General features: G+C 41.8%; 1 protein-coding gene across 3 annotated transcripts in view; it reads left to right on the top strand.

Annotated features, from left to right (window-relative positions):
- The window catches only part of Dap3 (death associated protein 3), a 45,432-nt gene that overhangs the window by 14,882 nt on the left and 16,868 nt on the right, over positions 1 to 13,682 (top strand). For all 3 annotated transcript variants that reach the window (XM_021637701.2, XM_060377730.1, XM_021637700.2), the window contains exons 3-4: positions 10,244 to 10,348; positions 12,893 to 12,994. In XM_021637701.2, coding sequence (XP_021493376.1) covers positions 10,244 to 10,348; positions 12,893 to 12,994 — 207 coding nt within the window. The remainder of the gene's footprint in view (positions 1 to 10,243; positions 10,349 to 12,892; positions 12,995 to 13,682) is intronic.

Here is a 13,682-nt window from a genome sequence, read left to right as displayed (position 1 = left end):
GGAACAGCTTAACCATGCCTGCCAGGTGAGGCAACACATGATGATATCATAGGTTGCTAGGCAACCCAGAAGCAGGCTACCTAAATACTAACATTCCTCCCTTTTTCTATAATTAAAAAATGAGGAGCTTGGGCGGCTTCTCGTGTAAGACAACTTAAAGTATATAAATGTAGGTTCATTGGAAGCAACTCTTGGTTGCCTTGCAAGGGAAGGAAAAAAAATAGAGAGAGAAAAAAAAATAGCAACAAAATGTCCAGATTACATGGTCAAGAGGAGGAGAGAAACCCCTGCCCTGGAAAGTTCAGAGTAGAGCGTTGCCAATAGAAAATTGCCAGCCACGCAAGGCAGCAGGTAGGGACTGAAGAATGCTGGGAGAAACTGGAGCTACTTGTCCTGGGCATGAAGCACAGCATTCCAGCCTTTTGTTAATAATAAGTGAGTAACAGGCGTAGATTCTCTTCTGGCTACTTCCTGCTGACCCTGAGGCCACTGTAGAGAGGTCAAAAGGCTGAAATTTTGGCCAAGTCCAGGAAGAACAGGCTGTTTTGATGCTGTCCAGGGTCTATGAGAACATCCATGGCTGGGAGGGAAAGTGCAGGTCCAGCTTGATGGAAGTCTGTGAGGTCAGACTGGCACTGTTGTGGATGTAGGAAACACCTGGGTCTGGCAGAGTACAGAAACATGTTTAGGCAGAAGACAAAGTTAAGTAGGTTATAGAGAAATTTTCTTTAGGTGTACAGTTAAAACTTGTGGAAGAGCAAGCAGAGGTGGAAGATTTGGATCAAAGAGACTTGAACACGGGACCCTCCATTTACCTGAGGGGATCTCCATTTATACAATCACTGGAATTAATTAAAAAGGCTTTGTTCTGGATCTGTCATCTAAGGAAATTGAGGCCAAGATTGGTTACAGAGGTGTGTATGATAAGAGGCGCTTAAAGCAGATACTAGGTATAGAAATCTGAAATTCTCCAGAAGATACCCCAGAGGAGAATCTGGAGGAATGGGCGAATGGACTATTCCTGTTGGGCAGGTAGGAGTTAGTGACCTGTCAAGGCATCTCAAGAGCAAGTTTTGACTCAGTGGATTGGTGCAATCTGTTCCAACAGCTCGTCAGCGTTGGACAGAGACCAAGGGCACAGTTGCATGTAGCAGACATGGTTTACCTCGCGCTAGGATTTTCATAGACAAGCGAAAGGGACAGGGAGAGAAACCGTGGTGGTAGAGGGAAAATATTACCCAAGGGAGAAGATGGTCCTAGATGAAGGGTTTGGATGTAGGTTGGCGAGAGCGGTAGGAAGCTTTTGCACCATCCAGAAGTGAAGACTCACCAATCGGCTGGTGTTAGGTGTACAAGTGCAGCAATCTGTAGTCAGAAATTGATACCAACCAAAAGGGAAGACTCACCAATCAGCAGGTGTTGGAGGTAGGAATGTAGCAATCAAGTAGGCAGGAAGGGGAAGTCCCAATCCAGGGAAAGGGGAGGAATCCCACCCTCTGAGATAGGCAATAGGTACAGTACTTATCTGGACCTGAGAGGTGGATTCAGGTGGATTTCTTGCAGCTTACAAGAATTACTTTTAAGTTTTACAAAGGAGATAAAACTTTAGACATGTTAGCATCACAATTGTAATCTTCACTGAACTATACATTGTAGAAAAAGCAGTGGACATACATACACATTTGTGTTAACAGCATAAGCATTCTTTAAGGTGAGCTCTGAAAAGGCAGAAGCTTTTCATGAAGTAGAAGGGGCAAAAGCTCACTTGATCTTACCCTTTAGTATGATTACACATTATGGAGATTTATAAGAGATTTAAAATCTTGGGCTTGGAACCATGTTAGTGGATGGCATGGTAGAATGTTTTTGTGGTAGAGTTATATTAATAAATCAGAGCTCAATTGATAAAGGTCAGAGCTCTGGACAGTAACTTAAGCATTTTTACCTATTTAGGATACCTTAAATCACCTTAGACCTTACAACCTTTATAATTTGTATTTACCAACTTTAAAATATTTTCTTAGACCCTCAAACAACATTTTTCTTAGGCCTTTGTATCTAGTTATTTACCATGAGACATAGGTGAGACTGCTATGAACATTTATTGTCCTTTAGCTAAAGGGATGGTAAAAGGTTACATCTGAGGCCTGTTTCTTGAGTCTCACAACAAGGCATATTGTGTTTAGGCCTAACAGTAACAGCTCTGGAAGGCTTAAGGCCTGGTCTCCTACATATGAAGAGAACTAAGAAAGCATCTGAAGTCTCCCAACACAGAAGTTGGCAGCTTGTCTGACGGGCCTGAGTTTGAAACCAAAACAGACCTGCATTGTTACTCTGTGCTAGGCAAGAGTGGTGGAGGTCGCTAAATCTAGGAGCCATTTGTCCTCTGCCAGGCCAAGGAGCTGGTAGGATAGAAGTGTCTGTGGCTCTTGTGCTGGTTGAGCCTCCATGACTGGGCGCAGAGCACAAGCCTGCACGGGAGCGTTTTGGCTTCCAGAGGTCAGTCTGCTAGCAGGCAATGTGTGGCTTTTTGAGGCAGCTACGGGACCAGCCCCTTTGGCTGCATTTGAAACAGTTACCTGGCAGAATTGACTTTTGGCTATACTGGGTGGGATGAGGCATTGCAGACCTCTTGTTTTCTGTGTGGGAATGCCAACAGTCTTAGAGCAGCAGCCAAGGTCTGGAGCATAGTTTTCGCTGTAGATGAGCCTAACAGGAAGACTCCTCTCTTACTATTTTTACAAAACAACTCCTGTATGGTGACTCAGGGACCATCCTAAGCTGTTTAATTAAGTAAGCAGTGAGACCATGCCTGCATTTGTAGGACTATGAATATATATTTGAACATCTTAAGGGACTTGATCATCTATGAGATGACTGACTATTAACTTGCATTTGTTAACCATCAAATATTAGGACTTTAGGTTTTGTCCCTGTTAAGTTGGAGCCTTAGAAGTCATAAATACAGTCCATTAAAATAAGCGTAACAGTTTTCTGTATGATTTAGTACATAAAAATTTCATAGCTTATAATAAAAGTCTAAGGCTATACTATAGAGTAATAATATTACCATGTTTAGAAAACAAGACCAAGCATATTTTAACCTTTTGATAGTGAAGATATAGCACAGTGACTAAGTTTTAACATAAATAAATAAATGCCTCTAAAATTAATAGATCTTAATTTAGAGTATGTAAAAGCTTGTACGTAGTAACCCCTGAATTATGAGTTTTAAAACCAACAATATAGTAGAACAGTGTAAAGCAATTTTAAAATTACATTTGAATTTATTGTAGCAAACCTATTAGCCAGAAAGCCTAGTGGTGACTCTGGATCATAGGCAGCTCATGGCACGAGAAACAGCATTTATTAATTTAGGAATTGATAAAGACATAAGCAATTAGACATACATTTTATATTAGATTAACATTTATAACTTTAAATTTTTAACCTTATATAAAATTTATTTTGAACCAGGATTGAATTATGTATATTGTAAAATGTAACTTTGAATTTTTACGAAAATCCCTACCAATTTAAAATGAGACTTGTTGCTGTCCTAGTCTAAAAGGAGATAAAATAGAGAATTAATTATGATTAAAACTGTTCATACCACATGGTCACCTTAAGGTTTACAATTTAATTTTAGGATTTTTTTTTTCTTTTTGAGAGCATAAAAAGAAACCAGAAAGTATATTTAGTGAGAGCAGGCAGGAGAAACAGACAAGACTTTGAGAAAAGAAAATTAGAGAATTGTTTTTTACTGCACGAATCACTTTTAGTGTTACTGGATATTACTAGATATTAGACATTTGAGAAAAGTAAATATAGGTGTAGAGGCCAGAGGTTTCCCTAAGAGGAGAGAGTATGAGGAAGGTGTTCCTGCTAATGACAAAGGGAAAGAGGAAAGGGATTTGTGGCTCCTGGTTCGTCAACCAAATAGCACAACAGGTCATGGGCTTAACCTCAGTGCCTGGTACCAGGGCTTTATCAGCAGTAACGCCGAGTTCTCATAGAGGGGATCTCATCCTTGGGAAAGGATAGGGGCAGATAGGCAGCTTTAGAATGGAGATAAGAGGGGGCACAGTGGCCTTTTAGGGCCTACAAGAGACTGCAGTTTTGCAGCTCTGAAAACAGTGGGACAGAAACAAAGTAGTAAAAGCAGCTGGCAGTGAGGGAAACCACAGTGTGTTTGTTTGTTTGTTTGTTTGTTTTTATAACCAAGATGGCTGCCAATCATGTGACTGCCCTTGATTGCCCTAAGTTAAGATGGTGTGCTTGCCCTTAGTGAAATGTCAGTGAAGCCGTGGTTCTATCCTCCTTATCCCAAAATCAACTTGGCAGCTAGTCATGTGCTGTGTGTGACCATAGCAGCTTAGGGAGACCAGGTGCTTGCTGGTGGGATGGCCGTCTTGGCCCAGTTCAAAACTCTCTGCATGCATGTGGCATGGCTGATCTGTGCCCCCTCTGCAAGCCAGCCTCTTGCAGCAGGTGTTCTGCAGGAGATTTAAAACTTCATCTGTGGGGACTGAGGCAGCAGTACAATCTGAAGCCATCTGTGTGTGTGCACAGGGTCCCCAGCAGTTGCTTACCTAACAACAATACTTTAGAAGCAGGTAGAAGCAGGCTGTGTCTGTGTCTGAAGTGGCAGTTTCAGGGTCTGGCATGAGTGTTACAGTTTCCCCAAGCTGATTTTGGCGCAGCATGAGTGTCCACCATGTCCCCAGTGCTCGGAGCACATGGCAGGATGCCAAGTGTGAGCAGCTGTGAGCAGAGGGACAGGTGTGCATGTTAAGGGCAGAGATAGGTAGAACAGAAAAAAATCTGTTGCAGGTCCGATTAAGGGTTCCTGGTGTGACCAGACCAGGTGCTACCAGGAGAGCCCTTCCCGGCCAACGCACCAATGTTAGGACTGATGAAATGATGCACACATCAGATTTCAGATGAGAAAGGTTTATTAGATGGAGATGAAGAGAAAACAAGGAGAGAACAAGACATGATGGAGGAAAGGAAAGGATGTATGACAGAGAAAAGGAAGAAAGAAAGAGAACAAGAGAGTGACAAAGTAGCAAGTTGGTCCTTTTAAAAAGCAACTTAACCACACCTGCCAGGTACAACACCTGGTAGGCGACACATGGTGGCATCATGGGTTGCAAGGCAACCCAGAAGCAGGCTGCCTAAGTACTAACAGATTGTTTTGTTTCTATTTGTTTTTTTAAAACAGGGTCTCACTGTGTAGCCTCGTCTGGCCTGGAACTCCCATCTGCCTTTGCCTCCCAAATGTTGGAACTAAAGCTATACCCCCCTCAGCATGCTTTATTTCTTTTCATCCTCATGACAAAATACTATCCTTGTTTTAAAGTAGAAACTAAAGATTAGAATGGACAAATAACCTACTAAGAAAGCAAGCCAGGAAGTTGTAAAGCCTACATAGATGCTGGCTGTTGGACTTCAAGAGCCTGTGGCTAACAGTGTACATAGGACATGGTATCCATGTTTTCCAGAGGCACACAGTTCAGAAGTCATGAATAGATGACTGCAGACTGTCAGGTAGTATGGCAGCACCTACAAGGATCGTCCTGGGTGGGTTTGCTGAGAATAGGAAATACTTATAGAACTAAGTTTTGAGGATGAGAACTGAAGAAGAAAGGATCACTTGCAGCAAGGCACATGATTACAAGACTTCTTAGAAAAGAAACACTCCTCTTCTATACTTTTGGGATTGGGAGGAGGTATTTGTTGTGGGGTTTTTTTTTCTTCCTTTCTTTGTTTTTTATAAATTATAAAAAGCCTCTGTACATTTTATGGAATCAAAACAAAATAATAAAAGCAGATATTGGGACAATAAAGTTGGCGCGGGTGGTTAGGAGCTCTTGCTGCTCTTGCAGAGGACCTGTGTTTGGTTTCTAAGCACCTAAATGAGGGCTCATAACCACCAGTAGCTTTAGTTCCCGAGGACCTAGTGTCCTCTTCTGGCCTCCTTGGGCATCAGGCACAAAGACATGCACTTACATACATGCAGGCAAAATACTTGTACATAAATATGAATGGCATCACATGTCTTTAATCACAGAGGGCAGAGACAGTGAATCCCTGAACTCCAGGTCAACCAAAGTTAGTGTCTTAAAAAGAAGGTGTAGTCATAGTTTTGACTTAGTGGTTAAGAGCACTGGCTCCTCTTTCAGAAGACCCATGTTCAGTACCCAGCACTAACTTGGTAGCTCACAAGCACCTGTGACTCCAGTTCCAGGTTGGCCTCTAAAGGCCCCAGTGAGCACACATGTGGAGCACAGACATTTAGGCAGAACCCATTCACATAAATTTAATGTGTACGTTTTTAGTTTGGCTTATGGTTGGTGTTCTTTGGGGAACTGCATGATGTTCACTTTGGAACTAAGCAGAGAGAATTGTACATTGGGTTTTTCCTAAAAGTGAGGTTAGCCGGTCGGTTCCATTTATAGTACTCTAAGACATAAGGAATCAATTTTGTTAGCTTGTTGTTTACTGAAGGGGAAAAATCTAACTAAAAAGTCATCAGAGTACTGTAGAAATAACACCACCTTATGAACCTTGAATATTTTTAGTTAATTTTATTTATATGTATGGGTGTTTGACTGCATGTATACCTGTGAAACATGTGCATTCCTGGTGTACATGTAGCCCAGAAGAGGACGTAGATCACCTGAGACTGGTTTGAGACTGTCGTTACAGATGGTTATGAGCTAGCATATGGGTGGCTGAGAGTGGCTGTAAGTTCTGTCTTCTCTTGCTGTGGCAGCTGAGGTTACAGAACAGTAAGAGCCTAACTCAAGCAAAAGGAATGGGGGATAACGAGGAAGAGGAGCTGGAGAGATGGTCCAAAGTCTTCTGGAAGAGCAGCCAGTGCTCTTGACCACTCTTGACCAGTCCCCCCAGCTCCCTACTTTTCTTTTTTTTTTTTTAATTTATTTATTATTGCTGTGTATGATGTGTATGGGTGATGCACTTGTGGAAATCAAGGTTATCAGTTCTTCCAATTTTATGTGGCTTCTGGGAATCGAAGGTCACCAACTTTGCATAACAGCACCTTTATTCCTGAGACATCCCAGAGAAGGCTGGAATTGGTGGCATATACGTGCACTCCCTGTACTTGAATTGTTGAGACAGGAACATGGAAAATGTAAGGCTAGCCTGATCTACACAAGTGCTGAGAGAGCGAGGGCGACATAGTGGCATCTTGTCTCAAAAACAAAACAGAACAACTAGATAGAAAGATAGAAAGAGACAAGGCACTTTTTCCTAGTAGTCCAGTGTACTACTCAAGTTGCTGTCCTGAAAGTACAAGCTCTTAGTCTGTCTTGTATATGTTTTTCATTTTATCATTTTGGTCCTGTAATTTCAAAAGCTTTGCTGGCAAGAACAGGGCCTGGATATAGGGATGGGAGTTTATCCTGGGATATCAATGCATGGGTCGGGTGGCAGCTACTTTCTTTTTTCCTCCTTATCTTTTTGTGTTTTTAGGTATATGGATGTTTTCCTGAGTGGGTGTCTGTATACACATAAACGTGCCTTAAACCCACCTAGGCCTAAAGAGGGTGTCGGGTCCCATTGAACTGGAGTTACAGATAGTTGTAAGCTGTAGTGTGCGTGCTGGGCATTGAACCTGGATCTTCCGAGAAAGCAGCCTTAACTGCTGGGCCGCTCTCCAGCTCCTCCCCTTCTTTGTCCTCCTTTTCTTGTGCTTGATTAGGCTCTTACTAATCTGTAACATAGGCTGTCGTAGCAAGAGAAGACAGAACTTATAGCCACTCTCAACTGGATTTGATTTTAAATGATTGAAAGTATTTCCACTCCTGGCTCTTTGGCCAGAATAATCGCCTATCTGTAGATTAGAGGAATATTTGAACTGTTTGGTAGATATAACTGACTCTGCTATAAACTAACTTGTACATTCTGAAAATTACAGCAGCCTATTTCTTACACTGTTACTTTATATTGAAATCTGCCAGTAATGTTTCAGAGCTGGTGTGTACTTGGGAGGTCGTGGTAGGAGGATCCTTGGAGCTTGATGGCCAGCCACAATATCCAAATCAGTGAGAGACCCTGTTACAGAAAAGTAAATAAAAAGTGGAAAGCGACTACTGTTGACCTGTGGCCTCTGCGCATACATGAATGCATATAAACACACACACAAAAAAAAGTAATAATATGAAGGACTACAAAGATCGCTTGCTGCCTAAGAGCAGTTGCTTTGCAGGCAAAGGACCAGAGTTCAGATCTCAGCACCCTTATTATGAGCTGGACTCTCCCATGTGACCATAATTCCATCTATGGGAGAGGAGAATCACTGGGACTGCCAGCTTCCAGACTAGGAGAGAAAAGTGTGACCCCAGTCCCTCGTTCAGGGAAAGTCATTACCTCAGTGGCCCAACACTCTGGCCTGTGTGTGCATAAAGCATGCTAATATGCTCCCAGACATAAATAAACATGAAAAAAAAGTTTATTTAAAAAGTGAAAAGGGGCTGGGCAGAATGGCTCAAAGGGTTAAAGAATTTGGTGCCAAGCTTGACAATCTGAATTGGATCCCTGGGACCCACATGATGGATAGAGAGAGGACCTTCCCTAAGGTGTCCTTTGATTCCACATTTATGGCAATGTGCATATCCATATACATAAGCACAAAGAGAGGCATTTTTAAAACAGCTGTGATTTCAAAGCTAGCCTGGTCTGCACAGTGAGTTCCAGGCCAGCCAGGAATGAAACTCTGTCTAAAAAACAAAGACAATGTTTAATGAAAACAAAAGGTAAGGAAAAGAATAGAAATGTTGGGATCAAACCTGCATGTTATCTTTGTTAGGGTTTCTCAGCCTGTGACAAACACCCTGACCAAAACCAATTTGTCTCAGAAAGGCTTTATTTCAGATTTTTTAATAATTTTCTTTGATTTGTAATTTTAAAATATTTTTTAAAATAAAAACAAAACAACAAAGACAAAGATAGAAAGAGAGAGACAAGGCACTTTTTCCTAGTATTCAGCTGTACTACCCAAGTTGCTGTGCTGAAAGTACAAGCTCTTTGTCTGGCTGTATGTGTTTATCATTTTCTCATTTGGGTCTTATATCTTCAAAAACTTTGCTGGCAAGAACAAGGTTGTGCACACCTTTAATCCTGCCACTGAGGGAAACAGAGGCAGGTGGATCTCTTTGAGGCCAGCTTAGTCTACAAAGTGAGTCCACAACAGCCAAGGCTACACAGAGAAACCCTGTCTCGAAAAATATAATAATAATAACTATTATTATTATTATTATTTTAAATGCCCTCATTACATGTCATTAATGAAAGATTCTTATTTTGCAGGTGATAGCTAGCAAGGTTGTCATTGCAGGCCAGGCATAGTATACACCTTTAATCCCAGCACTAGTGAGGCAGAGGCAACCAGATCCTTAGAGTTTAATGCCAAATACAAATCCTGTCCAAAAGAAAGGAAGTGGGGGGAAGGGCTAACTGTAAAGGGTATAATTTTATAACCATCACCTTTAACCCCAGTACTCCGAGGCAGATGCAGCCAGACCTGAGTTCAGGGCTAGACACATAGTGTGAGCAAGAGAGAACATTGTATAACATCCACACTGAAGCGCATTGCACTAACTGCTCAGGGAGGAGGCTGTAGCCCCTATGCTGCAGAAAGTTCTGGTAATAAGAACCACGAATCACAGTGGAAGATTAAACAAATTTCCTGAGCTGTGCACATGGGCACGCCTGCCCTGTGTTTGCAGCTACTGAGAATGTGGAAAGAGGGGAATCACTGAGCCCAGAATTCAAGGCCAGCCTGAAATTAAGCAAGACCCAAGCTCCAGAAAATAAAAATAAAAGTGTGGCTGGGAAAGATGGTTCAGCAGTTACTCTCAGCACTTAAGAATCTGAAACTAGACTATGAAATGCTTGAGGCTAGTCTGCGCTCTGTAGTGAGACTTTTTTTTTTTTTCTTCAGAAAAAAGAAAAGTTGTGTTAGCTTATCATTGGCTACACTGAACTCCTGAACAATCTGACAGACTTGTTTCCATTAGGACAGAGCTCTGGCATAGCAATATATGTGCTAAAACAGATTCAGAGAATTTAGGGAATTACTCCTAAGGATCCATTTTATACATATCTTAGTGTCATCTTTCCCTGATAGAAACATGGCTTGAATCCTCAGTGTTACAAGTGTTAAAAATCTGATGATTCCAGAACACTAAAACTTGTTTGTTTGTTTGTTTTGTAGCTAGACCCAAGGTGTTTTTTACACGTGAGTGCACAAGCATCTCAGAGCAGTCAGGTTCCAGCTGAGCATCCTAGAGCTATTTCCCGCACCAGTGACAGTGACCCGGTAAGTTGTTGATGTGGGCAATGTTTCAGAAATTATAACTTCTGTTGCCATGTCTTCCTTTTACATGTCAGGAAACTGGTTTACATATGTTCACCTAGGTGACACTCTAACATAGATCTTCCTGATGCTCGAGATATAAAGCACAAAGTTAGTCCAAATTCTTTCTAATATGATCTTAAAAATGAATTTACCTAGTGCCAACAATCTTGCTGCATTAAAAAAATGGATAAAACTAAGCTGGGTGTGATGAGGCACAGCTATAATACCAGCAGAGGCAGAGGATCTGTAAATTTTCGGCCAGCCTGGCCTACAAAGTGAGGTCCAGGGCAAGCAGGGCTATGTAGACAGACCCTGTTTCAAAACAATCAAATTAGCTAAATTAAATTTCTTTTGAGATAAGTTTTGCACTAATTATTGATTTTAATTAGGGCCAAGCTTTCCTTTAACAAGTACTGGGTACGTATTTTAGATTTCTGGTTTAAGAGGCCTTCATGGTTCTTCAGCCCTACTGTAAGCAAACAGATATATGGTTATGTTCCAGCAGAATTGTATTTAAACAGGGCACCCAGTGTTGGGAAAGCTAAGCACTGTGGCATCGCCCGTGACTACCATCCAGATCTGTCACAAATGGTAGGGCACGCCTTTAATTGCAGCACTTAGTTTCCTGTAGCCAACCAGGGAGACACCACAGTCCTTTCTAGGCAGCGTTTCTGGTGTCTTCTCCTGAATAGTGTTCCTCTAAGTTAAACCCTGAGAGACTGAGTGCTAACTTTTCTGCGCCTTGCCCAGTGTTGGTAGTCTCTTATGATTGAAATCAGTTGTGTTGTCTGTGCTTTCTTTAATGTGGAGGAAGCCATCCGCCTTTGTGTTTGTTTGTCTCAATCTTATTCTTCCCATCCTAATGCGGCTGTGTAAAAAGGTAAAAAGTGCTGTCTCCCAAAACATAATTTCATAAGGGATGTGTTTAAATCACGTATTCTCACAAATGCAAAATGAAATAGAATGAATCAGTGAAGTCAATAAAGTGTCTTTCAATGCTATTTTTCAAGTCCTCTAGGGTTTCTATGGAAACAGCATCATGCAGATGATCTTGCCACATGACTGGAACATTCTTCATTCTTTGCAGCATAAAAGAATCCAGGTGGCAAAAATTATGTTTGTCCTCATTAACAGTTTATTGCTGAACAGCTAATTTTTATTAGTCAGGCCACTGTCCTTATACAGCATACACTGGATTTGAGGACACCAGCACTTTATTAAATATATTTGTTATGGGGGTGGACCTGTGCATGTGTCATGTGGAGGCCAAAGGACAACTTTGGGGAATCAGTCTCCTGCTATTGAGTCCTGTATTTTGATCTTGGGTTGTCAGGCTTGGTAACAAGTATGTTTACTCATGTGACCCATCTTGCTATCCCAATACCCAGTGTTTTAAATGAGAAGCCAGGCCTGGTGGCATGTATGTAATCTTAGCAGTCTCGTAGCTACAGCAGGAAGACTAGCAGAAGTTCCCAGCCAGTCTGAGATGTATAGCAAGACCATGTCTCAAAAAAAAAAAAAAAATTGGGTGTTGGACTATATAATGCTTATGATTAGCCCTAAGATTATTATGGTGGTATTTTTTAGCCCGTTGTCACAAATAAGTCACAGACACCTGTTAGATTTATAGTTGCCTTATTTACCTTGGACCAGGCAGCTATTTCACCTACGTTGTCTAAATATCCTCGCCATCCATCTCCCAGCCCCCATCCAATGCCATCCTCCTTAATCCTTTCTATCTGGACGATCTTCCATCCATAATCCCGTGGTACTTTCTTATGTTCTTGCTTATGTTCTTCATCTTGGCCTTTTCATGGCGTTATTGGAGTCCTTTCTCCCAGCCCATGTGTTTCCTTCTCCACACTAACCCATCATGGCACCCTCCTTCCTCCTCTCTTCTCATCCATCCATCCATACCATTCTCAGAGTCCCACATGGTTCCTTCTCCGTGTAACCCATCATGATGTCCTCCTTTCTCCTCTTCCTGTCTGCTTGTGTGTCTCCTGTGATTCTCCTATCCCTGAGTTCCAGGAACTTTAGCCACGCCTACCCCATTCTGCCCTGCCCAGGTGTTTAATCAACCAAATTGGTTGACTAATCAACCAACATTGGTTGATGTTTAATCAACCAATCAGGTATGTCTTAGGCTTACCAAACAAGAATAGGTATGACCAGATCTTGAGGACCAGTAACTTGCATCAGACCAACCCTCCAACAGAGATGTTACTGTATGTGCAACTGTGGCCTGGCAAGCAGTATCTGGAGTGGGGGGGGGGGGGATGGCAGTTAGCTGGTTTTTAGGCTTAATTTGAGTTTTATTTTATTTGTTTTTTGATTGATTGATACAGGCTCTCTTGTAGCCTACGATGGCCTAGAAGTCAAGATAATTCTCCTGCTTCAGTTTTTGAGTGCTAGGGTACTAGACAGTGTATAACCACACCCAGCCTAACTTCTTTTCAAAGTCCGTACCCCTTTGTGACCTCTTGTTCCTGTTTGTGTTTCCAGGCTAAGCATGGGGAACAGCATGAGGGTCAGCACTACAGCATCCCCCTTCAAGATCTGAAGACAATATTTCCTCATGGCCTGCCTCCTCGATACATGATGCAGGTGCTCAAACAGAGAACCCAATGTACAGTGTGCAGGTGGCAGGAAAGGATTAAGTGGGAAGCAGAAGCTTTGACATTCTGAAAAACAGAAATCAGCTAGAGACTCATAAACACACAGTTACTAATGTATGTCCTTTTTTAGCCACTTACCCCAGTTAAGTGTTTTTTTATACACAGTATCTTTTTCCTTAAATTACCGATCAAGTTTTTAGAAATACTAGCATTCAGATAATTATTTTAAGTGGATTTAAGGTAAGTCTGTTAACACATACCTGTAATCCCAGTGCTTAAGACGCAGCAGTGGAATGATTGCTTCAAGTTTGGGCCAGTTTGGACTGCATGGTGAGTAATAGGCAAACTGGGCTATAGTGTCAGGTCCTGTTATATTTTAACAAAATCGCAATAGTTCAATTTTGCCAATGAAGACTTGGGAGCCAGACACTGGGGTGAAAGCCTGCTGGTTCAGAGAGACAAAGAAAGCACCCAACTGACCTTCCACCTCAGCAGACATCCTAAAAGACGACATGCCCTCAGATTGCATGTCCCTCCCTAATTCCTCTGCGTCTCTTCCTGTTAGTGGGTTTCCATTTTGATGATCATATAGCTATAACATTGCACAAACGCCATGATTTGGAGAAGATAGCGATTTTCCTTTTGCTTTCCTACTTTGGTTTATAACCAATAATGCT

The sequence above is a fragment of the Meriones unguiculatus genome, chromosome 2, assembly GCF_030254825.1.
Source record: "Meriones unguiculatus strain TT.TT164.6M chromosome 2, Bangor_MerUng_6.1, whole genome shotgun sequence".
NCBI classification, from domain to species: Eukaryota; Metazoa; Chordata; class Mammalia; order Rodentia; family Muridae; genus Meriones; species Meriones unguiculatus.
This window is presented reverse-complemented; position numbering and strand designations above follow the sequence as displayed.